This window comes from Podarcis raffonei, chromosome 9 (assembly GCF_027172205.1).
Source record: "Podarcis raffonei isolate rPodRaf1 chromosome 9, rPodRaf1.pri, whole genome shotgun sequence".
NCBI lineage: Eukaryota > Metazoa > Chordata > Lepidosauria > Squamata > Lacertidae > Podarcis > Podarcis raffonei.
Genome location: NC_070610.1, coordinates 42,022,442 through 42,047,253, shown reverse-complemented (window position 1 = coordinate 42,047,253; position 24,812 = coordinate 42,022,442). Strand labels below are relative to the sequence as shown.

Genomic DNA, 24,812 nt, shown 5'->3' with positions numbered 1-24,812 from the left:
TCAAAAGAACATTTGGGGATTGAAATTATTTTGGTTGGAACTTATTGTTTGTTTTTATATTGTTTGACCTCCTTTACAAGGTAAAAAGACATTTTCAAGTGTTGGGGGTGGGGGTGGCAAATGCATGAGATGTAGGCTGCAAAATGAGGGTGGGGTGAACATGCGCCCTGCAACATAAAATATATTTCCCACCCCATACCAACTGCACTTCAGGGATTCCTTATTTCATTGCAGAGCTATGAAGAGGAATTCTAAGCACATTCACTGGAACATGCTTAAAAACCCTTTGGACATTTGCACTGAATATGGGAAGGTCTGAAGTAGTGGTGATGAGTAACTGGTGATGAGCCTTTGATGCGCACTTCTCAGTCATAGACACACTTTAAACCCCAGGCATTTGAAAAGGGATCATCAGGCCTAAAGGGAAAAGAGTAGCTGCAATGTTTAAGGATTAAAAAGAGCTCATCATGAGCAGAATAACCAATATTTGTTTAGTATATAAACAAGCAAAGCAATGGTTACTAATTATCCTTTCCCCAATTCAATATTAGCACAAAGTAAACTTGCTCGGCTATTGCAAAAGAAAAAGGGGGGGCAGTATTTAGTGCATTTGACACCATACAGAGAAGAAATATACAGTGTACAGTGCAGGATCTTTTACTCAGCATACTGTTCCAATACTATCACAAGACTGGAGAGGAGATTATAAGGCCATGTTACTGTCTGCAGTCTATACCAGGGGTGAGCAACCTTTTTCAGCCGTGGGCCGGTCCACCGTCCTTCAAACCATGTGGTGGTCCGGAGTACAGTGGTACCTCAGGTTACATACGCTTCAGGTTACATACGCTTCAGGTTACAGACTCCGCTAACCCAGAAATAGTACCTCGGGTTAAGAACTTTACTTCAGGATGAGAACAGAAATTGTGCTCCGGTGGCGCAGCAGCAGGACCCCATTAGCTAAAGTGGTGCTTCAGGTTAAGAACAGTTTCAGGTTAAGAACAGACCTCCAGAACAAATTAAGTTCTTAACCCAAGGTACCACTGTTTATTTTTTTTGCGGTGGGGGGAATGGAACGAATTCCTATGCCCCACAAATAACCCAGAGATGCATTTTAAATAAAAGCACACATTCTACTCATGTAAAAACACCCTGATTCCCAGACCGTCTGCAGGCCGGATTGAGAAGGCAATTGGGCCGCATCCAGCCCCTGGGCCTTAGGTTGCCTAGCCCTGGTCTATACAGTGGAAAGCACTCCACTAAGTGCCACACAAAATATGGTCCAGTATAAACAAAGGCAAGAAAATGTAAAGTTTAGTAATTCTGAATTAGTGGCCAGTACAATTGTCTTAGGCTATAATACAACGCAGGATATTGGGTGGGCAAAAAAGGAAGAGGCTGCAGCTGTAGCTGCAGTATCTGAGATCATTGTGTGGAAAAATGAAGCCACTCGCTTGCTCACTCATTCTTCTCTCTCTCTCTCTCTCTCTCTCTCTCTCACACACACACACACACACACACACACACACACTGCATATAAGTTTGGTGCATACACTGCATTACAGATGAATATACAGCTTTACAATTTAGTTTGGGAACCGTTCCCTCCCATTTAAACACAAAAATATTTTCATTAAGATGACATGTTAAGAATACAGATTTAAAAGGTCAAGTTTCCTTTGCTAATTGTTTAAATTTAGGTCTCCTTGAAACTTTTCTGATCCTAGAAATCACAACTGTGAAAAAAATGCGTTTTCTTGTTTCTTCAAAACTGTTTCTTCAAAACTAATTTATACCCTATTCTTAAGTAGCATAGGTTACAAAATGTTAAAATACTCCGCCTTGCTATAAATGTAATCAGACTGTGTCCAGAGTTTATTCAAATGTTATTTTTATTTTACATTTTGTATGTCCTAGTAAGTATACTTCCTGCGCAAAACAGTTATCAGTAACCCCTAAATAAACCATGATATAACACAAAACCAATGCACCGTCAGCACATCCTTGCATATGTGAGAAGTCTTGCACACAATGTAAACTTTATTTTAGGATTTCAACTGCCTGAAAAACTACAGCTTCTGCACCCTTCCCCTGTCCCCACTATTTATGTACTGTATTTTTTTCGTGTAAAAGACTCCCCCCCCCGGTGTATAAGACGCCCCTTATTTTGGGGGACTCAAATTTAAGAATATGGGGGGAGATGGCCCAGAGTTGTTGAGCTTTTTCGGGGGGGGGGGATGCAGAAAATCACCAACCCGACAGACAAATGCTCATAATCACTTGTACTGCAGAATCATACCAGTGCCTGCCCACTCACAATAGTATCCCCTATTGCCACACCAGCCAATCTACAGCAGCACTTTACGCAGCAACCAATCATCCACCCAATTACCGCAGCAGCAGCCAATCCAAAGCAGCCCTTGCCGCAGCCACCAATCACCCACAAAATTAACCGCTTACAAGCTGCAGCTCACAGCTGCAACCAATCACCTATCCCCCCTATGCACTATCTGTGTATAAGACGACCCCAGTTTTTAAACATTATTTTTGAGTAAAAAAAGCTCGACTCATACATGGAAAAGTACTGTAATTACTTTGAGCAATTAAAAAATGCTTCTGTTTGGAGATTGCACCGATGACCTCATCAGTATGCTGAAATCCTACACAGTAGCAAACCTTCTGCCAGATTCTGAGTACCGTATTTTTCGCTCTATAACACGCACCCGACCATAACACGCACGTAGTTTTTAGAGGAGGAAAATCCGTAGGCATGCCACCCGTAGGCATTCCCTCCATAACACGCACAGACATTTCCCCTTAATTTCTAGGAGGAAAAAAGTGAGTGTTATGGTGAAAAAAATACGGTAGATACAGGAAATGACGCACTGTGCAGCCCATAGTAGTGTATGTGGGCACATCCTCCCTTCTTCCAGAGATACACGCTGGAAAGTCAGTGCTGCAGGTTGTCAACTCACAACAGCACAAAGCTAGAAGCACTGGGGACTTCTATAAAGGGGCTTAAAAAAACCCACAACCCTAAGACTCTAGCTCACTAACATTAAATCTGTTTGGTCCTTGAAGGTGCTACAAAACTTGCTTTTGCTACAACACACCAGCAGAGCTATGACTTGCCCAAGTGATCCTGTCCCTAGGTACACAATTATGTGACCAAAGGACAATGACATCAGAAACCAACGAAGAAATCACACACCAAGTACATTGTGCTAGACCACAGGATGTGCCGACCTGTTTGTATCAGTGGATGTTTGGGGCAATGGTATTTTAGGTTAGGATGCCAGACTAGACAATCTCCATTAGTTATTCCAGGACAGAATTATAGAACCATACAGTTGGAAGGGACTCCAAGGGTCATCTACTCCAACCTCCTGCAATGCAGGAATCTTAACTAGATCTTACATGACAAATGGCCATCTAAACTTCTGCTTAAAAACCTCCAAGGAAGCAGAGTCCACTTGTCATTTAAGTTCATCAATCTTTGGTCACCAACTGTTACATTTGAGAAAGCCTTTTCTTTTTTTCTGTACAGTGAAGAGACAGTATAGAGGCAGGAAGTGGAACGATAACACATCTGGACACTATGAAGAATTTAACCAATTAGAAAAATAAAATAAAAAGGCCCAATGTGGCAGTCTGTAATTACTTAAAATTCCCAGAACAGATCTAGAATATAAAACTGAATTTTTAAATTTATTTTCCAGATTTCCATGCAGAAAATACAAATGAAAAATAATAAAAACAGGAACAGAGATCTCACCTTGAAGAGCTCTGGTCAGGCTTTTTTTTCTTTAAGACGACCTGTTGCTGGGTTCCTTCACAGATATTTTTGGGGAGGGTACAGGGGGCACAGAAGGGTAAGAAAAACCTACTTTGCAAATGGACTCTACTCATAACAACTCTGGATCCAACCTATTGTCAGTTTCTATATTATTATTAATTTCTATACTGCCCTTCATTCAAAGATGATGAAGGATGAGGATGAGGACAATTACTACTACAATTTACTACCAGCCCTTCACCAAATGGTCCCAGGATGGATTACAGCAATTAAAACACAATATTAAAAATAAAATATATTATTAAAAACATTTAAAACAACTTACAATTACAGAAATAATGTGGGTGCTAAAAGTATGCATGCATATAGATGTAATGCAATATACACATGCCATTCAGAATACAAATATAGAACGACCACAGTTTCTGCATCAACTTAAGCAGGGAAATGGCTATTGTGAGGGGGGAGGTTTTGGAGTACAGAATATGACTACTATTAAAGTGCGTAACAGACATAGCTAAAGAAAGCCCTGTTATGAATACGTGCTGTTAAACAGTATTCTGGTGCGATCGTATGTCCACAATGACCCAACAATAGTAAAAGGTAAAGGTACCCCTGCCCGTACGGGCCAGTCGTGTCCGACTCTAGGGTTGTGCGCCCATCTCACTTAAGAGGCCGGGGGCCAGCGCTGTCCGGAGACACTTCCGGGTCACGTGGCCAGCGTGACAAAGCTGCTCTGGCGAGCCAGCACCAGCGCAGCACACGGAAACGCCGTTTACCTTCCCGCTATAAAGCGGTACCTATTTATCTACTTGCACTTAGGGGTGCTTTCGAACTGCTAGGTGGGCAGGAGCTGGGACCGAACGATGCGAGCTCACCCCGCCACGGGGATTCAAACTGCTGACCATGCAATCGGCAAGCCCTAGGCGCTGACGTTTTACCCACAGCGCCACCCGCGTCCCCCAATACTCTCCCAAGACCCAACAATACTCTCTAATTAATTTAACAATACTGATATTTCTTGAAAATAGTCCAATACTTTTAATTACCACTGTTAACTAATATTGCTGCATTTTTTAACTAGTTACTAGGTCATGTTTACTTAAGACTATTCCACAATTAAACAATGTCTTCAGGTATTCTTTTATTAATATAACAATGTAACTTTGATCAGCACAACTATTTTCTCCCTGTCTTAAGTTAAAATGTATGTAATTATATGTGTCAAACATATAAACATAAACAAATCTGCCACATAAAAAGCAAAAGGGAATGAGCACCATCTCATGGGCATTGGAGGTAATGAAAGAAGAAAAAACGTATTTGCAAGTCTCCTGTACCTCTAGTTACAAACTTAATTCATTCCAGAGGTCTGTTCTTAACCTGAAACTGTTCTTAACTAGAGGTGTGCTTTCGCTAATGGGGCCTCTTGCTGCCACTGCGCCGCCGGCACACAATTTGCGTTCTCATCCTGGGGCAAAGTTCCCAACTCCAGGTAACTCTTCCAGGTTAGCGGAGTTTGTAACCTGAAGCGTTTGTAACCTGAGGCGTTTGTAACTCGAGGCACTACTGTACTCAGATGTGAAAATCTCCACCTGATTCTCAAAAATTCTTCAAGAGTATACTAATATTTTAACAGGTTTTTAAATTGTAATTTAAGAGAAGAACTCACGTTAACTATAAAAGGCTTTTCTACCATTAAGCTAAACATATACTGGTAGCATGTAAAATTTAATCAATTAAATCCTATAGGAAATGTTGTACAGGTTTTAGATTACCAAAGCTGCAATTCCTATTGGAAGTACCTGTAAACAGAGTGAGATTTATCTTCATGTAAACATGCATAGGACTGCACTGCAGGCCATTAGTTATCAAAGGGGCAGGAAGAAATATGAACACACCACTGAAAGTGCCAAGGTAACTTTTTTTTTGTCAAGCTTAGCTTAATTTAGTACAGTGGTACCTCTGGTTGCGGACACGATCCGGTCTGGGGTGCTGTTCACACCCAGAAAAGTCCGTAACCAGAGCGGCGCTTCTGCGCATGTGCGAAGTGTGATAGAGCGCTTCTGTGCATGCACGAATCACGCAGAACGCTTCTGCGCGTGCAGCAAAACCCGGAAGTAAACACTGCCGGGTTTGACGCATTCTTAACCCGAAAAAACGCAACACGAAGCTAATGCTATTCTAGGCTGCATATATATTACGCAGAGAAAGAGAGCACGTGCACTTTATTTTATCAAGCACACTTTGCTTTGGAAGTAAATTAATTCTGCTTCTTCACAATACCCTTCTTAATTTTGTACAGTATAGAAAAATAGTGAACAAAAAAATACAATTAATTCCATTAAATTTGAGCAAAGCACTCCTTAATTCACAAAAACGGCCCTTGCTCATTTCCTTTAAGCTATCTGTTTTACGTGTACTAATTTAAGTACTGATTCCAGTACCCACTGACCTGAAATTTTACCCAGTAATAGCAGTACTCAGAGAAGTCCCACACCAGCTTCTGTGTCAGTTCAAGTTACAAACACCTGTCTACTGCCATAACAGTTTGGCAACATACTTAGAGGAAATGATTATAACAATGCCATGTTTATACACTGGTGCTGTCTGTCATTAATGAAAGTGTTCACAAAAGGAAACTGTATCAACTTCTGATGCTAGGAAAATGTTCGCAATAGTCTGCACCAATTAACAATTAAACATGAATGCATAGCTTTGTGAAAAAAACTATTTTTACACACTTCCAAATAGAGCTCTTTAATTTAATGGACATGTTTGGACTAAAGCCATCAGTGTTGTGAACAGTGCTATTTTTCTAGAAAAAGAGGTGCCGGAACTCACTACAGACACGTACCTCATTCTCCTAGAATAGCAATGGTTAGGTGCCAGAACCCACCTGAGAGGTGCTGGAACTGAGTTCTGGCTGAAAAAAAAGCCCTGGTTGTGAGTAGCCTCCGAATGGACCTAAGTGTAACATGACACGCAGAGAGGATTCTTCTTGCTCTATATAATTTTTAAAAGTTTAGAGAGAAAAATCGATAAGTTATGGTGTATGAAGGTAGGAAATGCCTTGCTGGATCCAGCCAAAGGATGAACTAGTTCTGCAGTCCATCAGATGCTTACATGAAGCCAACTAGCAGGAACTGAGTACCCTTCTCATTTGCAATTCCCAGCAGCCAGTAGTCAAGAGGCATACTAGCTCCCATAGTGGAGGTACAGCATAGACATTGTGGCTAATACTTACTGTATAGTCCATAAATTTATCCGATTCCCTTTCAAAACCGTATGACATACAAAACATTTTCTTTTATTCAGAATTCAAAGCAATTTACAGAGCTTTAGATTCTCTACCAAAAACGAGGAAGACTACCTGTAAAGCATTTCATATGGCTCACTAAAAAATCAAGTGCATGGAACTTGGAACATTATAAATGGAGGGTGAAATATGCAATTTTGAACATACTTGTTATGCAAGGTCACGGCCTTATTCCAGTGCTGGTATGCACAATTCAATTAACTCAAGTTGTTAACTCAAGAGGCGCAAACTGCCACATTAAGTGAACAAAATCGTTTACTGTGGGTTTTATTTTCTGCCTGTGCAATGGAACTTCTTCCTCTCCCTGCTCCCACCCCACCCCCCAATAAAAAAATTAATCCAGAGGGTTAGTGGAAAACCTAGGGCGCAGCACAGGAGTAAAAGACCAGGTAGGAGCAAAGCAACTGCAAGCTTCTCTCCGGGGCCCAGTGTGGTTGCAATAAGCTACAGCTTGGCTTACTGTGATGTGCAAACCGAGTCAATGCTCAAGTTGTCTAAATTAGATTTAATTTCCGTTTGCTCGGTCCCTGCTCCTGCCAACCTAGCAGTTCGAAAGCACATCAAAGTGCAAGTAGATAAATAGGTACCACTCCAGTGGGAAGGTAAACGGCATTTCTGTGCACTGCTCTGGTTCACCAGAAGCGGCTTAGTCATGCTGGCCACATGACCCGGAAGCTGTATGCCAGCTCCCTTGGCCAATTAGGCGAGATGAGCGCCGCGACCCCAGAGTCGGTCACGACTGGACATAATGGTCAGGGGTCCCTTTACCTTTACCTATAAACTAACTTGATTTGTTATCGGAGTTAAAGGGTTATAAAAGAACATGTGCTATGGGTGGCATTCAACTGAGTTTTACTCAGAGTAAAACTTACTCTGGGTAAAATTTGAACATGCAATGTTACAACATAAGTAGGGATTTGATCTACCAAAGGGGATTCCACCAGCTTAATCAATTGCTGCCATGTGTCAACAACAACTTGGCTTGATAATACATACTGTACTGTCATGCAACAGTCCTAATTCCCCTTTGTTACTTGCCAGGTTTGGTTTAGTCTCTCTGGTTGCAGCTGTGAGCTGTTCTCTGTCTGTTACCAGTGTGATAGTTGCCTGTGTTAGTATGTTTTGTTAGTACAATTTCCTAATAAAGGGACAGTCTCTTTGAGAGCCTCCCTGTCTCTGTTGAGAACAAGGCCTATTAGGGCATGGAAGCCTGAGTCAGTACTCCACCCCTGGAACTCACAAGGAAACAAATTTTGTAACACAATTTTGTGAACAATTTTGTAACACTAGTTTTGGCTGATATTCAAACTATTTACAAATTGTGAAATATCTAGCGAATGAAGGTGCAATTTGCACACACGTTTTGATCAGCTTCCACATTTAAAGAGATAATACAGTGGTACCTCGGGTTAGATACACTTCAGGTTACATACGCTTCAGGTTACAGACTCCGCTAACCCAGAAATATTACCTCGGGTTAAGAACTTTGCTTCAGGATGAGAACAGAAATCGTGCAGTGGCAGCGCAGTGGCAGCAAGAGGCCCCATTAGCTAAAGTGGTGCTTCAGGTTAAGAACAGTTTCAGGTTAAGAACAGACCTCCAGAACAAATTAAGTTCTTAACCCGAGGTACCACTGTAGACTAAATAGACATGAGTCTCTCAGACTGCAAAATGGAAATATCCCTAGGCATAGCTAGGGATACCTAGAAATATCTAGACAGGAGAGCCAAATCTAACCATGCATTGAACATTGACAGCAGTGGCAGACTTTGGGCTCTCAAATTTCCTGCAGTGCCCTGTGCAATGCTAAAATCCATGTTGCACAGATTTTAACTGCCAACCTTCTGATCAGCAAGCCCAAGAGGCTCGGTGGTTTAGACCACAACACCACCAGCTCCCTACAATTATCTTTACTTATTTCAACAATACTGGGCTGTACAGACTAAGATAGACAATTAATTAGAAAACACTAATTTGTACAATTTTAAAGCACTGGCATCTCATTTTTGGAGTAATGCTCTAGCAGAAAGCGTTGTGAACAATTAAGCTGTTTAAGTAGGTCTTTGATAACTACAAGCTACTTCATTACAACAAGCTGTGCAATTTATTGACAATATGTCTTGTCCTAGTCTGTACAATTGTAACAGAAGAGCATGCAAAGGGTTTGAAAGTTACAGAGAACATGAAAAAGACTATTCTGAAAATGGTTAATTGAGATCAGATGCACAGGCTACAAGACAGTCAAATCAATTTTGGCGAGGCTTTGTTTATTCATTGATACAAGTCAGAAAATAGTTACAAGAAGTGGAAGAACAATCAATAACTCATCCAATTATTGTGTCAAACATTCACAGTTGGCCAAAGAGCCCATTTTGTATCAATAAAAATATAAGATCACTGTTATTTCCATGTCAAAGATTACAGCACAGCTAGAAAATGCATTAAAACCTCCTGCGTTCTGTCAGGTTGGATTGAAAACAAGTAACAAACAAACTCCAAGAAATACACGAAAACATGTTTCCTTGAAACATAGTATGTCAGTCTGTACTGAACCTTACTCAGACTGGGAAAAACCAGGTTGCAAAATTTAGAGTAAGGTTTTACTGGGGGTGGGGTAGTATTAGTCTCAGATCATACGGCCTTCTGTGTGTCTTCCTTATAACACATGTTTCACAAGGTCATCTTGGATTTTGTTTTCAAGGTTTGGGTTTACATAATCGTTAGTATAATGAGACATACGGCTGTAAGATACTGGTGTCCATTGTGCTTTCATAGTGAAAATACAGGATCTTGTGACATCAAGACCAAAAGCAAGACATCTAAAAGCAAGACATCTTAGAAATATACAGTAGCCCTTAAAGACTGGTGATAAACTAGCTGCAAGCTAGAAAGTCAGTAGTGCTAAAAGGAGTAGGTGGGGACTGCAACTTCTATCAGTTTGGCAAAGGAAGTGGCATCTATCTGGTATTCTGAAAGTAATGAGTAAGTGACCTGCCTTTTTAGGTCTCTTGCTGCTTGAAAAACCCACAACTCATGCAAAATAAATAAAATATCTTGTTAAATACAGTAGTACCTCGGGTTACATACGCTTCAGGTTACATACACTTCAGGTTACAGGCTCCACTAACTAACCCAGAAATAGTGCTTCAGGTTAAGAACTTTGCTTCAGGATGAGAACAGAAATCGTGCTCCAGCGGCGTGGCAGCAGCAGGAGGCCCCATTAGCTAAAGTGGTGCTTCAGGTTAAGAACAGTTTCAGGTTAAGTACAGACTACCGGAACGAATTAAGTACTTAACCCGAGGTACCACTGTACTCTACTCTGACAGAAACCTCCCCAAACCCAATACATGACCTTACCATGCCTTGAGGTGCAATTTATGCAAGACAAACCTAGAACTCATATCATTTTCTGTTCTCTTGGCTCACAATGACATTAAAAAATGTTCTGTAACCTACTGATAATGGTAGCAATTAATAGCCATTTGCAGTGTATTTACTTAATAATCAGTGGTCATCTATTGATAATTTAAATATTTTCAAAGTATTCGAAAAACTGACCTAGAGATTTATTTATTTTTTTTACCATGGTAGCACTTACACATTTCAAGAGTATTACTCAAATTATTTCATAAGAAGGAATATACAGATAGAAGTCATCCACTGAAACTAAAGAGGAAACCAGTCTGGGTAGAGGAGCTCCTTGCATGCTATCAAATTTCCACACCCAGAACAAATTGCTGAAAGCTGGTGATATGTCAATGCTTTAAGTATTTATGGATGCGGCAGACACAAAATCAGGAAACATGTCTTATCCATATTGGTGACAGTTAGTAGGAATGTATTTTAGAACTGGAGTGTATCTTCTATGGATAATACACCAGACTATTTATTCCTTGGAGAAAAGTCCAGAACAAAATTTAAACTATATGCATAGTTTAAATTTGTAAAGTTTTGTTTCAGTAACACTTCATAGGACTTTTAAAAATATATTAGTATAGTAATCAACAGCATGACATAGAAGCATTTATGGAGAGGGCTTGTCATGAATCTGACCTATTGGTGTTCAGAAGGCATTTGCAGGTGTTGTTGTGAAACTAAAGCAAAAAATAGGCAGTAGGATGCCAAGCAAGTTTGGTTCTCCCGTATAGCAGCAGCAGAGACTAGTCCACAGGCCAAATTTGACCTTCCAGGTGTCTCCATGTGGCCTGCCAGGCCATTTGCCCCAAAGCACAGCACCTACCTCATACTTGGCATTGTATGTAATGCCATGTGTGGGGCAGATAGAAACTTCAGGTGGAAGTTGACAGAGTACACGCTAACATTCAACCTGAGCTGCTTCAACTGGAAATCAGAAGTAACACCTTGGTGCAGCCCCACAAATCTAGACTGACTGGTGTTTGGCGTATGCTGTCTGTTAAACCAGTTCACTAAAGACAGAGAAAAACTTAGCTTATACTATTAAACAACTGATACTGTTATAGTTAAACAAATACAGCTTTTATGCTCCTATAGAATCATCCCAGCGAAATAGGTGTCTTTCCCTAAAATACAGGTGTTTGTTTAGGATGTACATGACTCAAATACACCAGAAATATATCCATCAGAAAATGGAAAGTAATTCCTAATTGCTACAGTTTAGCCTAGCCTTTCCCAACCTGGTGCTCTCCACATATTTTAACTCCACCTGCCATCATCCCTGATCATGGCCATATTCGCAGGAGCTGATGGGAGTTGTAGTCCAAAACATCTAGAGAGCACTAGGTTGGATAATGCAGATAGCATTACAATGCAATCTTATACAAGTCAACTCAGCATAGGTCTTACTACCAGATAAGCAGTTACAGGATTGCAGCCTTAGTGTACTTTGTTTGGAGTCACTCAGATACTAGCAGCACAACCCTATACATATTTATGCAGAAGTAACTCACGCTTTGCTCAATATGATCTGCAGTAAATAAACTAGGATTGCAGTCTAAAAACAATAAGGTTGTATCCAACATGGCCACTGCACAAGAGCAACAGGTTCTCTGAAGCAGTTGTTGGCGTGTGCACACAGCAGGAAGGAAGGGCAGGATAAGTCCCACTGTGGAAGCAGAATTCCACTAACGCAGTACTGGATGCAACCCATGGTTGCTGGGAAAAGGATTAGTTATAAGGCCTATAGAGAGTCTAATTAATACTTTTTTAATCAATGTTTCATGACAATAAGTGCTCAAGGCTAGTTTAATTTCTGAAATAACTATACCACGTTTTCAGCATGGACAAGTATTTGGGTCTCATTTATATGTTTTACCCAAGAGACTACTGTACTGTAATTCTTTAGGACACTAGAGTAAAAGGCTAATAATAAGAGCAATTATCTATGCTTCATCTGTGTACTCCAGAAAGAACAGACTTTGCAAGAAAAACTGAAAGAGTGAACTGCTATTTTTACAAACTGTAGAAAACCAATAATTAAATCATCCTTGTCATTACCATGGCTTTAAAGGTTTCAAGAAATTGTGGAAATGGATAGATCTGATCATAGCCTAAGCAATGTTTACCACTGGGGTAGGAAAAAAGAAAACTAATAAAAAAGAGGTGCTTCTTTCAGAAGGACAAAATCAGAAAAGAGAAAATGAACAGCTCAGGTTCCTACTTAAAAATATGTGCCATCACTTAATAACAGCATTATTATTTTTGTATGTTTACTGTGAAGATCTAACTTAGTATCATACATTTGTTGCATATGGCACCACAGATGGTAACAAGTAGCTTGAGGAAGTAAGTTTCTAAAAGACTGCAAACATGAAGGCAATCAGGGGATAAAAACTATTTTGTTTCCTTCCAGTCTCATCACCTCTAGATTTAGAACAAGGTGTAATTCACAATTTTAATAGTTCCATTTAAAGAATCCAGGGGCATGAAAAAAGGCAAATTCATCTCAGGCATCTGAATTTTAAAGGGATATCATTAAACAAAAGTAGCAAAAATGGAGATATATGACAACATAGGCAAGAATTTAATCCACAGCAGGTTCAAGGAATACAAATTATTATTACATATAGTAATATGCTTTGTTTTTTACATCTCAACTTTAAAAAGTATACTGAAGTTTTCACAAAAGTATTCAGAATCACTTGAACTCCACTTATTTTTCCCCAAACTGGAAATTCGCAAGATAAAAAGCATCACTAAAGTTATGTAAGATTTCAGGACTATTGCAATCTTAATACAGTAGACTGAAATCAGTAGTCTTTTATGTCGCATTGCACAAAAGTTTTAAGCTTCAATCATGGAGGCAGACAATTCAACTACAAATGAACATGGTGAAATTCACTTATAGTCAAAGTTCCCTTTGATAGGATTTACAATGCAAGATTATACCCAATATATTTTACTTGTACGATGGTTTCAAGCCAAAATGTATTAAACATTGGAGTTCAAGGCTGTCCTAACGAAGTTTGCCGCAAAATAACTCTAAAAACTTTCCTCAGTACATGTAAAAATATTTTGTACTTCACTGACAAGTATTTTTGTCTGCCTTTCCATCCTTTATTAACCTGGCTATATCTGTATTTTTTTTTACTTTGTTATTTGCATATAACCATCAGTACAATGAGTCATATAACCTTATTACAGTATATTCAGAAGGTTTTTAGATAGCATCACATCCATTACTTTCATAGCACAGAAGAAACAAATGTGGTCTGAAAAGCTGTCCTGATCTATTTGCTACTTCTGACTTACTTCTCGAAACACAGTAGAAGAACTCTTGAACTAAGGGATGCATAACTTGCCTGTGCTGGTTAATTGCAATTTTATTATCATATTAATTTGTCTATTGCTAAAAGTTCTAGATTTCCAGAAGTTTTTAATGCCAAGAGCATGCAAAGCACCATATAGCAACAAAAAAGAGTTCCTGCTCTCCTCAAAAAAGGACAATCTACATTAGACAAGTGGAACTTGCAACAAATGTTGCACTGTATTTCCCCCACCCTCTTTCCTGGGTTCCTGCCAGCCCTTCTGTAACAGACAATTCCATTGTTCTGCCTGCATTTCCTGCTTTTCTTTCCTCAACACTCTATGAGTAGTAAGCATACTCAATCCTTACTGAGTTGTTTGAGTGCGGTTGTCCCCCTGAAAGTTGCTTTTTATTATTTTTAAAAATGTATTTTTGTACCTCTGCTAAAATCTTGGATTAACGAGACTGTTTTCTTTTACTGGCTCCAAAAATTCCATGGGCACTTAACCACCTGAGCTTGCCATTAAGATTGGCAAGACTGGGTAACCCAGGAAGTGGCAACGCATTCCAGGATGAGATCCAGTAAATTAAGGAAAGCTCTACTCTCTCTCTCTCTCTCTCTCTCTCTGTGTGTGTGTGTGTGTTTGTGTGTGTGTGTTGTATTTATATTTATTATTATTTATCAAATTTATATAGTGGATTTTTGAGAAGAAACTCAATGAAGAATAGGAAAATGGCCCAAAAAGAAGAAAAAGCAATGGGCTTTAAATGTGTGGAGAGCAATGCGACAGAAGGTACAAAGATGGGAATCACAAAAGCAGACAAACGGGATGAGACTGTATGGAATGTGAGACATATAAAGTGGAGAAGGAGATATTAAAAAAGTATCACTTGTTAGGAAATGTTACAACTAAACCAGTTTATTCATAAAGCTTTTTTTTTCCTTTTCAAAAAAGTGGTCTTAAGCAGTTAAGCTTAATATGATTTCTCATACAGTGGTACCTCAGGTTAAGTACTTAATTCATTCCGGAGGTCCGTACTTAACCTGAAACTGTTCTTAACCTGAAGCACCACTTTAGCTAATGGGGCCTCCCGCTACCGCCACACCGCCGGAGCATGATTTCTGTTCTCATCCTGAAGGAAAGTTCTTAACCTGAAGCACTATTTCTGGGTTAGCGGAGTCTGTAACCTGAAGCGTATGTAACCTGAGGTACCACTGTATAGCTTCCTGAAGACTTGCCCTGCAGAGCGAAGCAATTACATTGCCCAAAACTAACACTGCTTAACAAAAAGGATTCAAATTTTGGGGGGGTTCACTGAAACTTTTAGATAATTTGAAGATTCGTCTTTATTAAGTGGTGTTCCTCATTTACTCCTGCAATAATGTGTGTCCACAGCTGTAAGTCACTACAAAGCCAGGCCCTTTACTAAGCCCACTGTAATTTCTTTCTAGAAACAAAACCTACCTCAAATCAGCGTTACTTTATCATGGGCACAATACATAGACTGAAGTGACAGAACTAGGATAACCAGAGCTAGAGGTGCATTCACCAATGACCTAGAAGAGATTACGTAATGACAGTTATGCACACTTCCATTGAATGCGAAGTGATTGCCAAATACTAGTTGGATCTCCTCACTTAACAAGACTTTCTAATGTTAGTGCTAACAGGATGAAAAGAATGACTTACATAAGTTTCATGGGAAAGGTACAATAGCATCCTAAAGAATGTATGGATTTACTTTAAAAGTTGGGATAGCAAAAAAAACCCCACAACATTTTGAGAGGTGAAACACCATTCCATAGCAGCCTTGCACATTCCACTGCTGAAGTACAACTTCTCACTTTTAAAAAATTAAAGTTGTAGTTTAGCAGAAACAGTGTAGAAACAGTAGATGGATTTATGCTGCAGCTATTAGACTACTGCACATTTCAAGCATTCCCCCTTATGTGATATACAATTGCATGGAAGACATAATATGGCCACGCCAGGTGACGCAGCCATTGCATCTTCTGCCAACCCTTCCCCCTTCTCATCTAGGTGTTGGGGGCATACCAGCAGAGCGAAAGGCTGCTGAACAAACATAGGCTCTCTCCATGTTCTAGAGCCCTGCATTTGTCAAGCTTTACCTTGATAGATATGCCCTCAAGACATGGATGGTGAGGGGTGTAAGTGAGTAAGAGACATAAAAGCCGGAGTTAAGTCCCACTCCACTTTCCCCCTCAGACCTGTGGAGTAAACCAGAAACGAGCTCAGGTTCATATGCATATCTGCATGGATGTAAGGCCCATCTAGTTCAATGAGGACTTATTTCCAAGTAAATGTGCACAGACTTGCAGCTTCAATTAGAAATATATTTGATATAGCATTTTAGACCTTATATTAACTAATGGTTAAATTGTTTATAGAAAATGGTTAAGACAGAATTAAAAAACTGCACATAATATTTAAAGATACATAAAAATGCTTTTCCTCATTTTGAAAAGGCTAGTGTAAAACATTTTCAAGGAAAAACAATGCACAGAACACGCAAAGAATACGCTCCAGATCAAATTTTAGAGGCGAAGCACAATTACTGGGTTAATTATTTAACAGACTTCTAGTAAGGAATGAGCCTTACTTCACAATAAGTCACTATTCAGATCAACTTCTAGAAAGGTCCAGCAATTTTCTTTTGTTCAAACTTCACCTCTCTACTCTTCTACCAAGTCTTAGTATCACATTTACAGAGGAGCTTGCCCCTGTGCTTCTCTCACATACTATTGATGGTACTTACTCTAACAGTGACCAAGGTTAGAGAGAAGCCTTCAGTAATGAGCTAAAGCATATAGAATATGCCATGCTCATGCGTATAACTTCTGAAAATTGAACTATTGCTATTATTCCCCTATATATCATCTGGTTTGATGATAGATATGTATTTATATGGTACAGTATTTTGGAATTTATTATTATTATTGAATAGCATTACATTGTATTTTCAGTGTAACCCTCCATGGCACCATATGATGAAGGGTGAGTAACAAAAGAGTTGTTCTAACAAAAGCTGAAAGCTTGGGCCATCTATACCAGCCCACATCATGATCAGAGCAGCCTGATTGGGAATTACAGCCTTAGACAAGTCCTCCAACATTTACAGTTTCTCTGGGCATGAATTCCCTCCTCCCCCCATACCTTCCCTATACTCATTTGTCTTAGTGATATTCATAGAGCTTCAGTATGCTGATGACAACGTAGTGTGTACACACTCAGAGGATGACCTCCAAACCATCCTAAATATCTTCGCAGAAGATTTTGGAAAGCTTGGCCTATCGCTAAATATCCAAAAACCAAAGTGCTGCACCAACAAGCAAAGAACAACCCCTCTGCAGCACCACAAATCCAACCATGGTATAACGTTGGAAAATGTCGACCAATTTTCCTACCTGGGCAGTTATCTTTCTACAAGGACCGACACTGATGCCAAAATCCAGCATCACCTGAGCTCCACGAGCACAGCTTTCTCCCAATTGAAGTTCAGAGTGTTTGAGGACCGGGACATCCGCAATGAAACCAAAATGCTTGTTTACAAAGCTATTGCACTACCAACTTTACTGTATGCTTGTGAAACATGGAACACTTATAAATGCCATCTCCAACTCCTCAAAAGATTCCATCAATGTTGTCTCTGAAAATGTTTACACATCACTTGGGAAGACAGGCAACTAAGGTCAGTGTACTGGAAGAAGCAAAGATCACCAATGTAGAAGCAATGATTCTTCAACATCAACTTTGTTGGACTGGTCATGTTGTTCAGATGCCAGATTATCGTCTTCTAAAGCAACTACTCTATTCCCAACATGAAAATGGAAAGCGAAATACTGGGGGAATAACAAAAGAAGTTTAAAGATGTTCTCAAGGCAAATCTTTAAAAATGTAGTATAAGCACTGATAAATGGGAAACACTGGCCTGTGAGTGCTCCAGTTGGAGAACAGTCTTTACCAAAGGTTTTGTGGACTTTAGAAGCACAAACTCAGAGCGGAAAGGAGAAACGAGCTAAGAGGAAGGCACATTTGGCAAACCCTCACCATGATCAACTCCCAAGCAGAAACCTATGTCCCCTCTGTGGAAGGATATATGGATCCAGAAATGGCCTCCATAGTCACTTTAGAACTCACTGTAAAGACCGTTTTCATGGAAGACAATCTTACTCATCTATGAGTGATCACCAAAGAAAGAAGAAATAAAGTTCAGTAATGATGGAAAGGTGCAAAAGGTTGCTTTCAAAGAGAAGGTGAAGGAAGGAAGGAAGGAAGGAAGGAAGGAAGGAAGGAAGGAAGGAAGGGCTATGTTTAAGGGTCCTGCCCCCAATCAGCTTGTAGGACACTGAACTAATTTAAGGTTCTCATTTAGGATTAGCCAATCTTAACATGTCTCAGAGAATGATAGCACTCATCTGAAGCTACACTTTTCTTAATGGGATAAGAATACTTTCTTCTAACCACAATTCTTATAAGAGCAAAGAGCCTTGAGTCACATAGTTTATCACTGCAAAGAAATGGATGGGTCATTAAGATAAGAAAAAGGGCAAAATGTCTTGGCAAAAGACCAGTCTTTTACATTTGACATGACCTTTGGGAAAGGGATTTTGGAATGAAAGAGTTTTTAAAAATTACTTTGAAGTACATGTGTTCTCAAAAAAAGTGTTATCTATAGAACTCTCTCAGTTCACCTTAAAGACTTGAGTAAAAGTCTAATCCTTTATAGCAGTCTTTTATTGAGACTTTTAAAAATAAAAAGGGTTTCTGATATAATATTTTTTATAACTGACATTTTCAAGGGAAAGATTAGTTAAAGAGGTTGAATCCAACTACAGGCTGAACTGCCTTACTTGCAGTACAGTGGTACCTCGGGTTACATACACTTCAGGTTACAGACTCCGCTAACCCAGAAATAGTGCTTCAGGATAAGAACAGAAATCATGCTGCAGCGGCAGCAGGAGGCCCCTTTAGCTAAAGTGGTGCTTCAGGTTAAGAACAGTTTCAGGTTAAGAGCTGACCTCCGGAACGAATTAAGTACTTAACCCAAGGTACCACTGTACAACGTTGTATAATATGAATGCTTCAAGTAGTTGTGATGCTAATTCTGGAGAGCCTTCCATCAGAAACTCTTACCCTAGGTGCAATGTGTTGCATTATTGCAACCTGCAATGCAACTGAAGCTACGGTTAATACACTGCTGGCATAACCAGGGAACTAGCCAGCCTACTTAAGTCATGCTATGGCAAGCAGCTTATACAACTTGGCAGAGAGGTGCGAATAAAAAATTTCAATCCCTGCTCAAAAGCTTCCCATCTACATTTAGGCAATGGTGAAGTTGTGGAAGAGGCTAAACGCAGAACAATGTCTGCCATTGAATAGCAGTAAGTTGCACTTCAGCTGGTGCTGGCTCTTTTCTAGCAAGCACACCTATACATAATTGAGACATGAAGATAACAGGCTTGCAGATCTTCCATTATACTAGTGTAGCCAAACACAGCCACATCTGAAATATGTCAAGCTTGCTATTCTTTCCTGTCCAAATCTGTGTGGCTCCCCATCCCTCCCATGCTCACTTTGTACTTGATGAGACAGCAAACATACCTTTACTTAGGAACTTGTCATTCTTAAGGTTTGCATCACATATTATTTTCAGAAGACCCGAAGTTCACTTTATAAGTGAAAGTCATCTAATTTCACAACCAAAATGCCACTTCAAAAAAAAAAAAAAAAACCTGGTGTAATTAACCTGCTTTTGGAGAATAAGTATGGCATGAAATCAAAATACTTTAAATAGGCACTAGCTATAAAAAGGCAGTGAGAGTACTCATAGGACTATCTATTAAGATTCATGAAAATAAAAATGTAACTTTTGGAATCAGTCTTGTAACATATTTTGTTTATGGTGATATCTGGTCATTCCTGCCCTATAATTACTTACAATGTGACACACGCAACACCAGAGCTATTTCCAGGAACTACCCAAAAACAAAAATTATGTTATGACAAGTGCAAAGAGAAGTTGCTACTAGGCAAAACAGGTGTAGGAGGAAGGACTGCAACAAGTCTTGGGGGGGGGCACCATGAATTTGTGCCTAACTCATCTGTAGGCACCAAGGGTCAGGAGCACTGAGTATCTCCCAGTGTAACACTTTCCTGAATTACAACACTTCGCTTTTCCTCAAAAAAAAGTGAGAGACACTACTGGAATAGAGGCTCAACTATACCTTTCTCCTGTCTACTTTATCCCTACAAAACTAAATCATATTTGAATATTAACTTTTTAGTGCCCAGCTCAGCATAACATAGTGGCTAAAAGTCCAAGCCTGCAGTCCTAACCTTGTCCACTAAGAAGAAAAATATATTGAATCAGCAGAGCTTAGTCCCAGGTACATGAAGTTAGGATTGAAACCTAGGAGAAAGCCCCTTTCGACACAGTAAGACTTACTTCTTACTACACGTTCGGGATCTTTTTTCTTGCTTTGCCGTTTTACAATGCTATGGCTAAAGTAGGGTGTCAAAGCCATAGGATTCCAGTTCAGCACTACATGCGTTCAACCCATTTTTACTGTTCCCAGCAACTATGCAAAGTCCGCTTGCTCAAACTAAAGCAGAGCTGACATTTCTCAGAAAACTTTTTCCAAAAGAAAGAGGGAGGTTTTCTCCCCTCACCTCCCCTAGAAAAAGAACACTTTCAGACCTTTTCTCCAAATACACTGGTACCTCTGGTTACGAACTCTTCTGGTTATGAACGCTTCAGGTTACAAGCTTTGCTAACCCAGAAGTAGCTGCTCCTGGTTGCGAACTTTGCCCCAGGATGCAAACGGAAATCGCACATGAGAGGCACACGCATAGCAGGAGGCCCCATTAGCGAAAGCGTGCCTCAGGATAAGAACGGTTTCAGCTTAAGAACGGACCTCCGGAACGAATTAGGTTCATAACCAGAGGTACCACAGTATTATTCAATTTTTTAACGGTGGCTGCCACCCCTTCCTCATCCCACACACCCTGTTCCAGAATGATGCTGGGTCAGGGACATTGTGCAGGATGCAAAATGGTTGCAAGGCTGACAATACAGTTTTCGAGGGGGGGGAGCTTGGGGGGTGGAGAAAGAAGCTACTAATAGGGAGTCCAACCCTCATGAAAATGTTGAAAATATTCTTTTTTAAAAAAATAGTGAGATGGCCCACCCGGTTTTCTACCCACAAATAGGGTGGAGAATTTTAAGAGAGTAGCAAACAAGACATACATTGCCACTGCTATCCACATCCAAACCACAGATGAGAGACAGAGGACATGCTTTGCATGCAGAAGCCCCAGTTTCAACCCCTGGCCTTTTCCATTACAATGTTCTGAAGTAGCAGGGATTGGGGGGGGGGGTGACACACTCTGTCTGGCACCTTGGAGAACAGCTTTCAGTCAGAGTTGACAGCACTGGTTAAATCAACAGTCCAACTTAGTGCAGCCTGGTATGTTCATGAGTTATCTACACACACACATCCTGCAGAAATTTCTAACAAAGTTGTGGGTGTATTTAATGAAACTCAGTTCTAAAGGAAACTGTTCTTCCTATCTTTCTACTCAGGTTCCAGGCAGATGGAAAATTTGCAGAATATCCTGTTATTTAGGTCACACACTGAATTTCTTGAAGACAGCTTTCTATTTCCTATAAAAACTGCATTATTATTTCAGTGCAAAACATGGGAGCTATTTCTTCTGCAGCTTCCACAATGTACAGCATTTATCTACAGAAGTCAGATTTTAAAAGAAAGAGATTTTATAGTTATTTCACTACACATAGGAGAACGATGAGTGGGCAGGAAACTTCAGAGCAGTACTTCACTTCTGTAGTATGCCTGATCACACACGCTAGCAATACTTTGTACAGATGCTGCAATGCTTCAGAGACTTAAATAGATTTCTGTATTATACAACAGTTGGTTGTCTATAGCTTCTCGATCAGTTTAATGTGGCACAACTGCTTTGTTTTTTCTTCTGTGCCAGGGAAACACGTAAAAGTTTTGTTTTGCTTTTTAAGCTACAGGCAGCTGTAAAAAGTTACAAGAGGCCTAGCGCACATATGTTTTTGCACTATTTAGTCAGAATAATTGCTTTCTATTTATTCTACATAGCAGGTCTAGACCTCAGTTTTCCTAGGCAGAGCGTTTTCGTTCCACCCTAGTTATACATTACCAATATTTAAGTCAAATAAAAGTCTGCAGTCTTACCCAACCAAGTTGTATGGACATTGTGAATGTATTGCCTACATTTAACTTCTAAAGGGATCTCAGTTCTATTCGCACCAACCGACAACCCTCAGCAGGGCCACAGATGATTTGCAAAAGAACTTAAATTCTTGCAGGATCAAGAATTCGGTCTCCAGATACTTACACATATGTGGAACACTATACACTGTGCCTTTGAGCTTTCCATTCCACTTTTTAAAGCCAGATTACATTTAAGCAGTGTTGGAGCACAGCCTTCTCAACTCAACCATTCTTACCTATGGTTGAGACAGCAATATAACTTATCCTCATCTAATGTTTATGTAAATGTACACTGAACAGGCACCACCATTCAGAATATCACATAATTACTATCCGTTGCCACTACAATTGTGATATTCAAATATAATCTCACCGTTAAACAAATCCTTCTGTTTTGGTGTAGCATTTGTCATTCTCCAAGGAAATTCTTATTACTAGGAAAAGTTGAGTGCTACCAAGATAAGTAACACTGGTGCACAATGTTTCCAGTTCTACCCAAATTGGTAGAAATATCTACAAAGAGTTATATTGCTATGGTTACTGAAAATGGGCTTAAAATGTTCACATGGGAGAAAAGAGGCATACCTCTGCAAAATCAAAGCCTTACATCAGAGCCTTAAAATTTGCAGCACCAGCAATTGTGTGTTAACAATGGTATATTCCAACTGTGAATTAGCCTAAAATCCCAAAATACATTTAAGCATTGCAAACAGATATGACAGCACAACTATTTAGAACCTAAGTGCTTTCAAATGACTTCTATGAAGGTGTAAATAGCAGGAAAGTTCCTTGATAGAAGCTATACCTCGGGAAAGCAAGGAAACAGAACAACTGTGAGTGGAAAAAGTATTGCAGCCTCACGGTTACTAAGTAAGGCCTAAGTAAGGATCCCTTCCGGGAGAATAGCTTACCAGATGCACCACCCTGTGACAAATAGGTAGGCGGGCAGCCTTAACTGTAAGGATGAAGTAATATGAATGTGGGTAGAATGTATTGCTTTCCTTATGTTTCACCACGTACCATCCTTCTCCTTTAAAGAGTTAGAAAGGTGATTGCCTTACCAGATTAAACACAGTTTCCACAATATCCCTGTTGGATACTTCTCCGACTTCCACAAGTCCTGTCAGAACAGCAAATTTCATCCTGATACCACGAATAGGGATTCCTGGATTCAAAGGCTGCAGCTTGCTCTCCATTTCGGCCGCGTTTCCTTCTTTTCCTCCTCCGGTACCACCTCCCCCTCCCCCATCATCACCTGTTGGCCGAGGAGAAGCAACCTGTTTGTCTTCACTCGCCATAGCTTAGTTCACTTCCAGGTTGCCAGCAGAAGCCAGCACCCCAGAAATAAAAAGAGTTCAATCCGTAGCCTCGGGTCCAGTTTCTGAGCGCTGAGATAATCTTGTTTTCCTTCCCTCGGCACAAGGACAGTGGCCTCTTTAATCTGAAAACTAGAAAAAAAGACAATTATATTAAAAAATTAGTAGCAGACGCAGCTTGTTGAAAACATTTGAAAAAGCCTGTCATCTAACTAATCAAGAAACACTACCCCATTCTCTCTTTGCACTCACCCCCCCTCAACCCAGAAAATGAGGGCAGGTGCAACTGCATCAGGCAGGTGAGCCCCTTTCTTTGTCAGGCACTAAACTTGCCTGCAAGGAAGAGAGCGCGGGACTCCCGAAGGCATTTACTTCTGTATTATTATTATTATTATTATTATTATTATTATTATTATTGACGCGCTTCTCCCCTGCCCCGCTCTGTTTCTGCAGTGCTTCGCTCCGCCGTCCTTGTGCTCCAGCAGCTGAGGTAACTGCAGGCTCCGCTCCTCCCTTCACGCACAGTCACAGGTGCAAGGACAAAGTAGGGCCGGCAAAGAAGTTCCCACTCACCCAGCCCTGCTGCTCCTTCTCGCCTCTGCCGCGGACGGGGCCGGCGGGGAGGGACGAGGCTCTCCCGACCCCAGGCAGCGGGAGGTGTCTCCGGTGCTTCCCCACCAACAGCCTGGCTTCTACCTGCCCGGGGTAGAGAAGAGGGATGGGCAAAGAACTTCGACCTCAGGCAAGCGGCTGGAAGTTTCCTGTGCAGCTCCTTCACTCCGCCGACGCCGCGAGGAGCTCCTCCATCGCTTCCTGCCTGCCTTAGCAGTTGCTGCGGCGGCTGCTGGTGCTGCTGCTGCTGCTCTCTGCCGCCATGACAGCGCTGAGCCGAGCCCCGGGAGTGTTGCCGGGCGAGCGGCAAGTGCGCCTGCGCGGCGGCCAAGAGCGGGCGGGGCAGGGAGGCGAGAGGGCAGCGGGCTTGGTGAAGGGGGGGGAGGAGGCGCCCGCGCAGGCTCAGGTGAGCACAGGTGTGTCCAGGTGAGGCGCAGGCGTAGCCCGAACGAAGGTTCCCGTCTGTTCTCCTCGAGGCAAGGGAAACGCTGCTCCGTTGCTGTGAAGGAGAGCTGTGTTATCTCCTCTCTTTTCTTCTTTTAGTTTCGGGCAAGGCACCTGAAGGGCAAGCGGCAGTTTCAGGAAACTGCAAACCTACCTTTTTAGGAAACCTGAGCGGCAAGGAATTAGTAGCGTCATTTTATTTGTTGCGTCTTCACACACTATGGACATCTGGTGACTTGAGGTGCTAGTCCTGTCGAATTCAGGACTGCTTCTGGGGAAACGTGGTCCCGTGTAGATTGAGATAGGGAGGCAGCGGG

At 40.8% G+C, this 24,812-nt stretch overlaps 1 protein-coding gene across 6 annotated transcripts in view; it reads right to left on the bottom strand.

Annotated features, from left to right (window-relative positions):
• Positions 1-24,354, bottom strand: part of LRBA (LPS responsive beige-like anchor protein) — a 361,620-nt gene extending 337,266 nt beyond the window's left edge. For 5 of the 6 annotated variants that reach the window (XM_053403139.1, XM_053403142.1, XM_053403140.1 and 2 more), the window contains exons 1-2: positions 24,013-24,354; positions 23,185-23,571 (exon numbers count right to left, since the gene is read on the bottom strand). In XM_053403139.1, coding sequence (XP_053259114.1) covers positions 23,185-23,421 — 237 coding nt within the window. In that variant the 5' untranslated portion in view covers positions 23,422-23,571; positions 24,013-24,354. Of the gene's footprint in view, positions 1-23,184; positions 23,572-24,012 lie in introns of those variants that run through there. The other variant, XM_053403145.1, reaches the window with a different exon arrangement.
• Between the last annotated feature and the right edge of the window lie 458 nt (positions 24,355-24,812).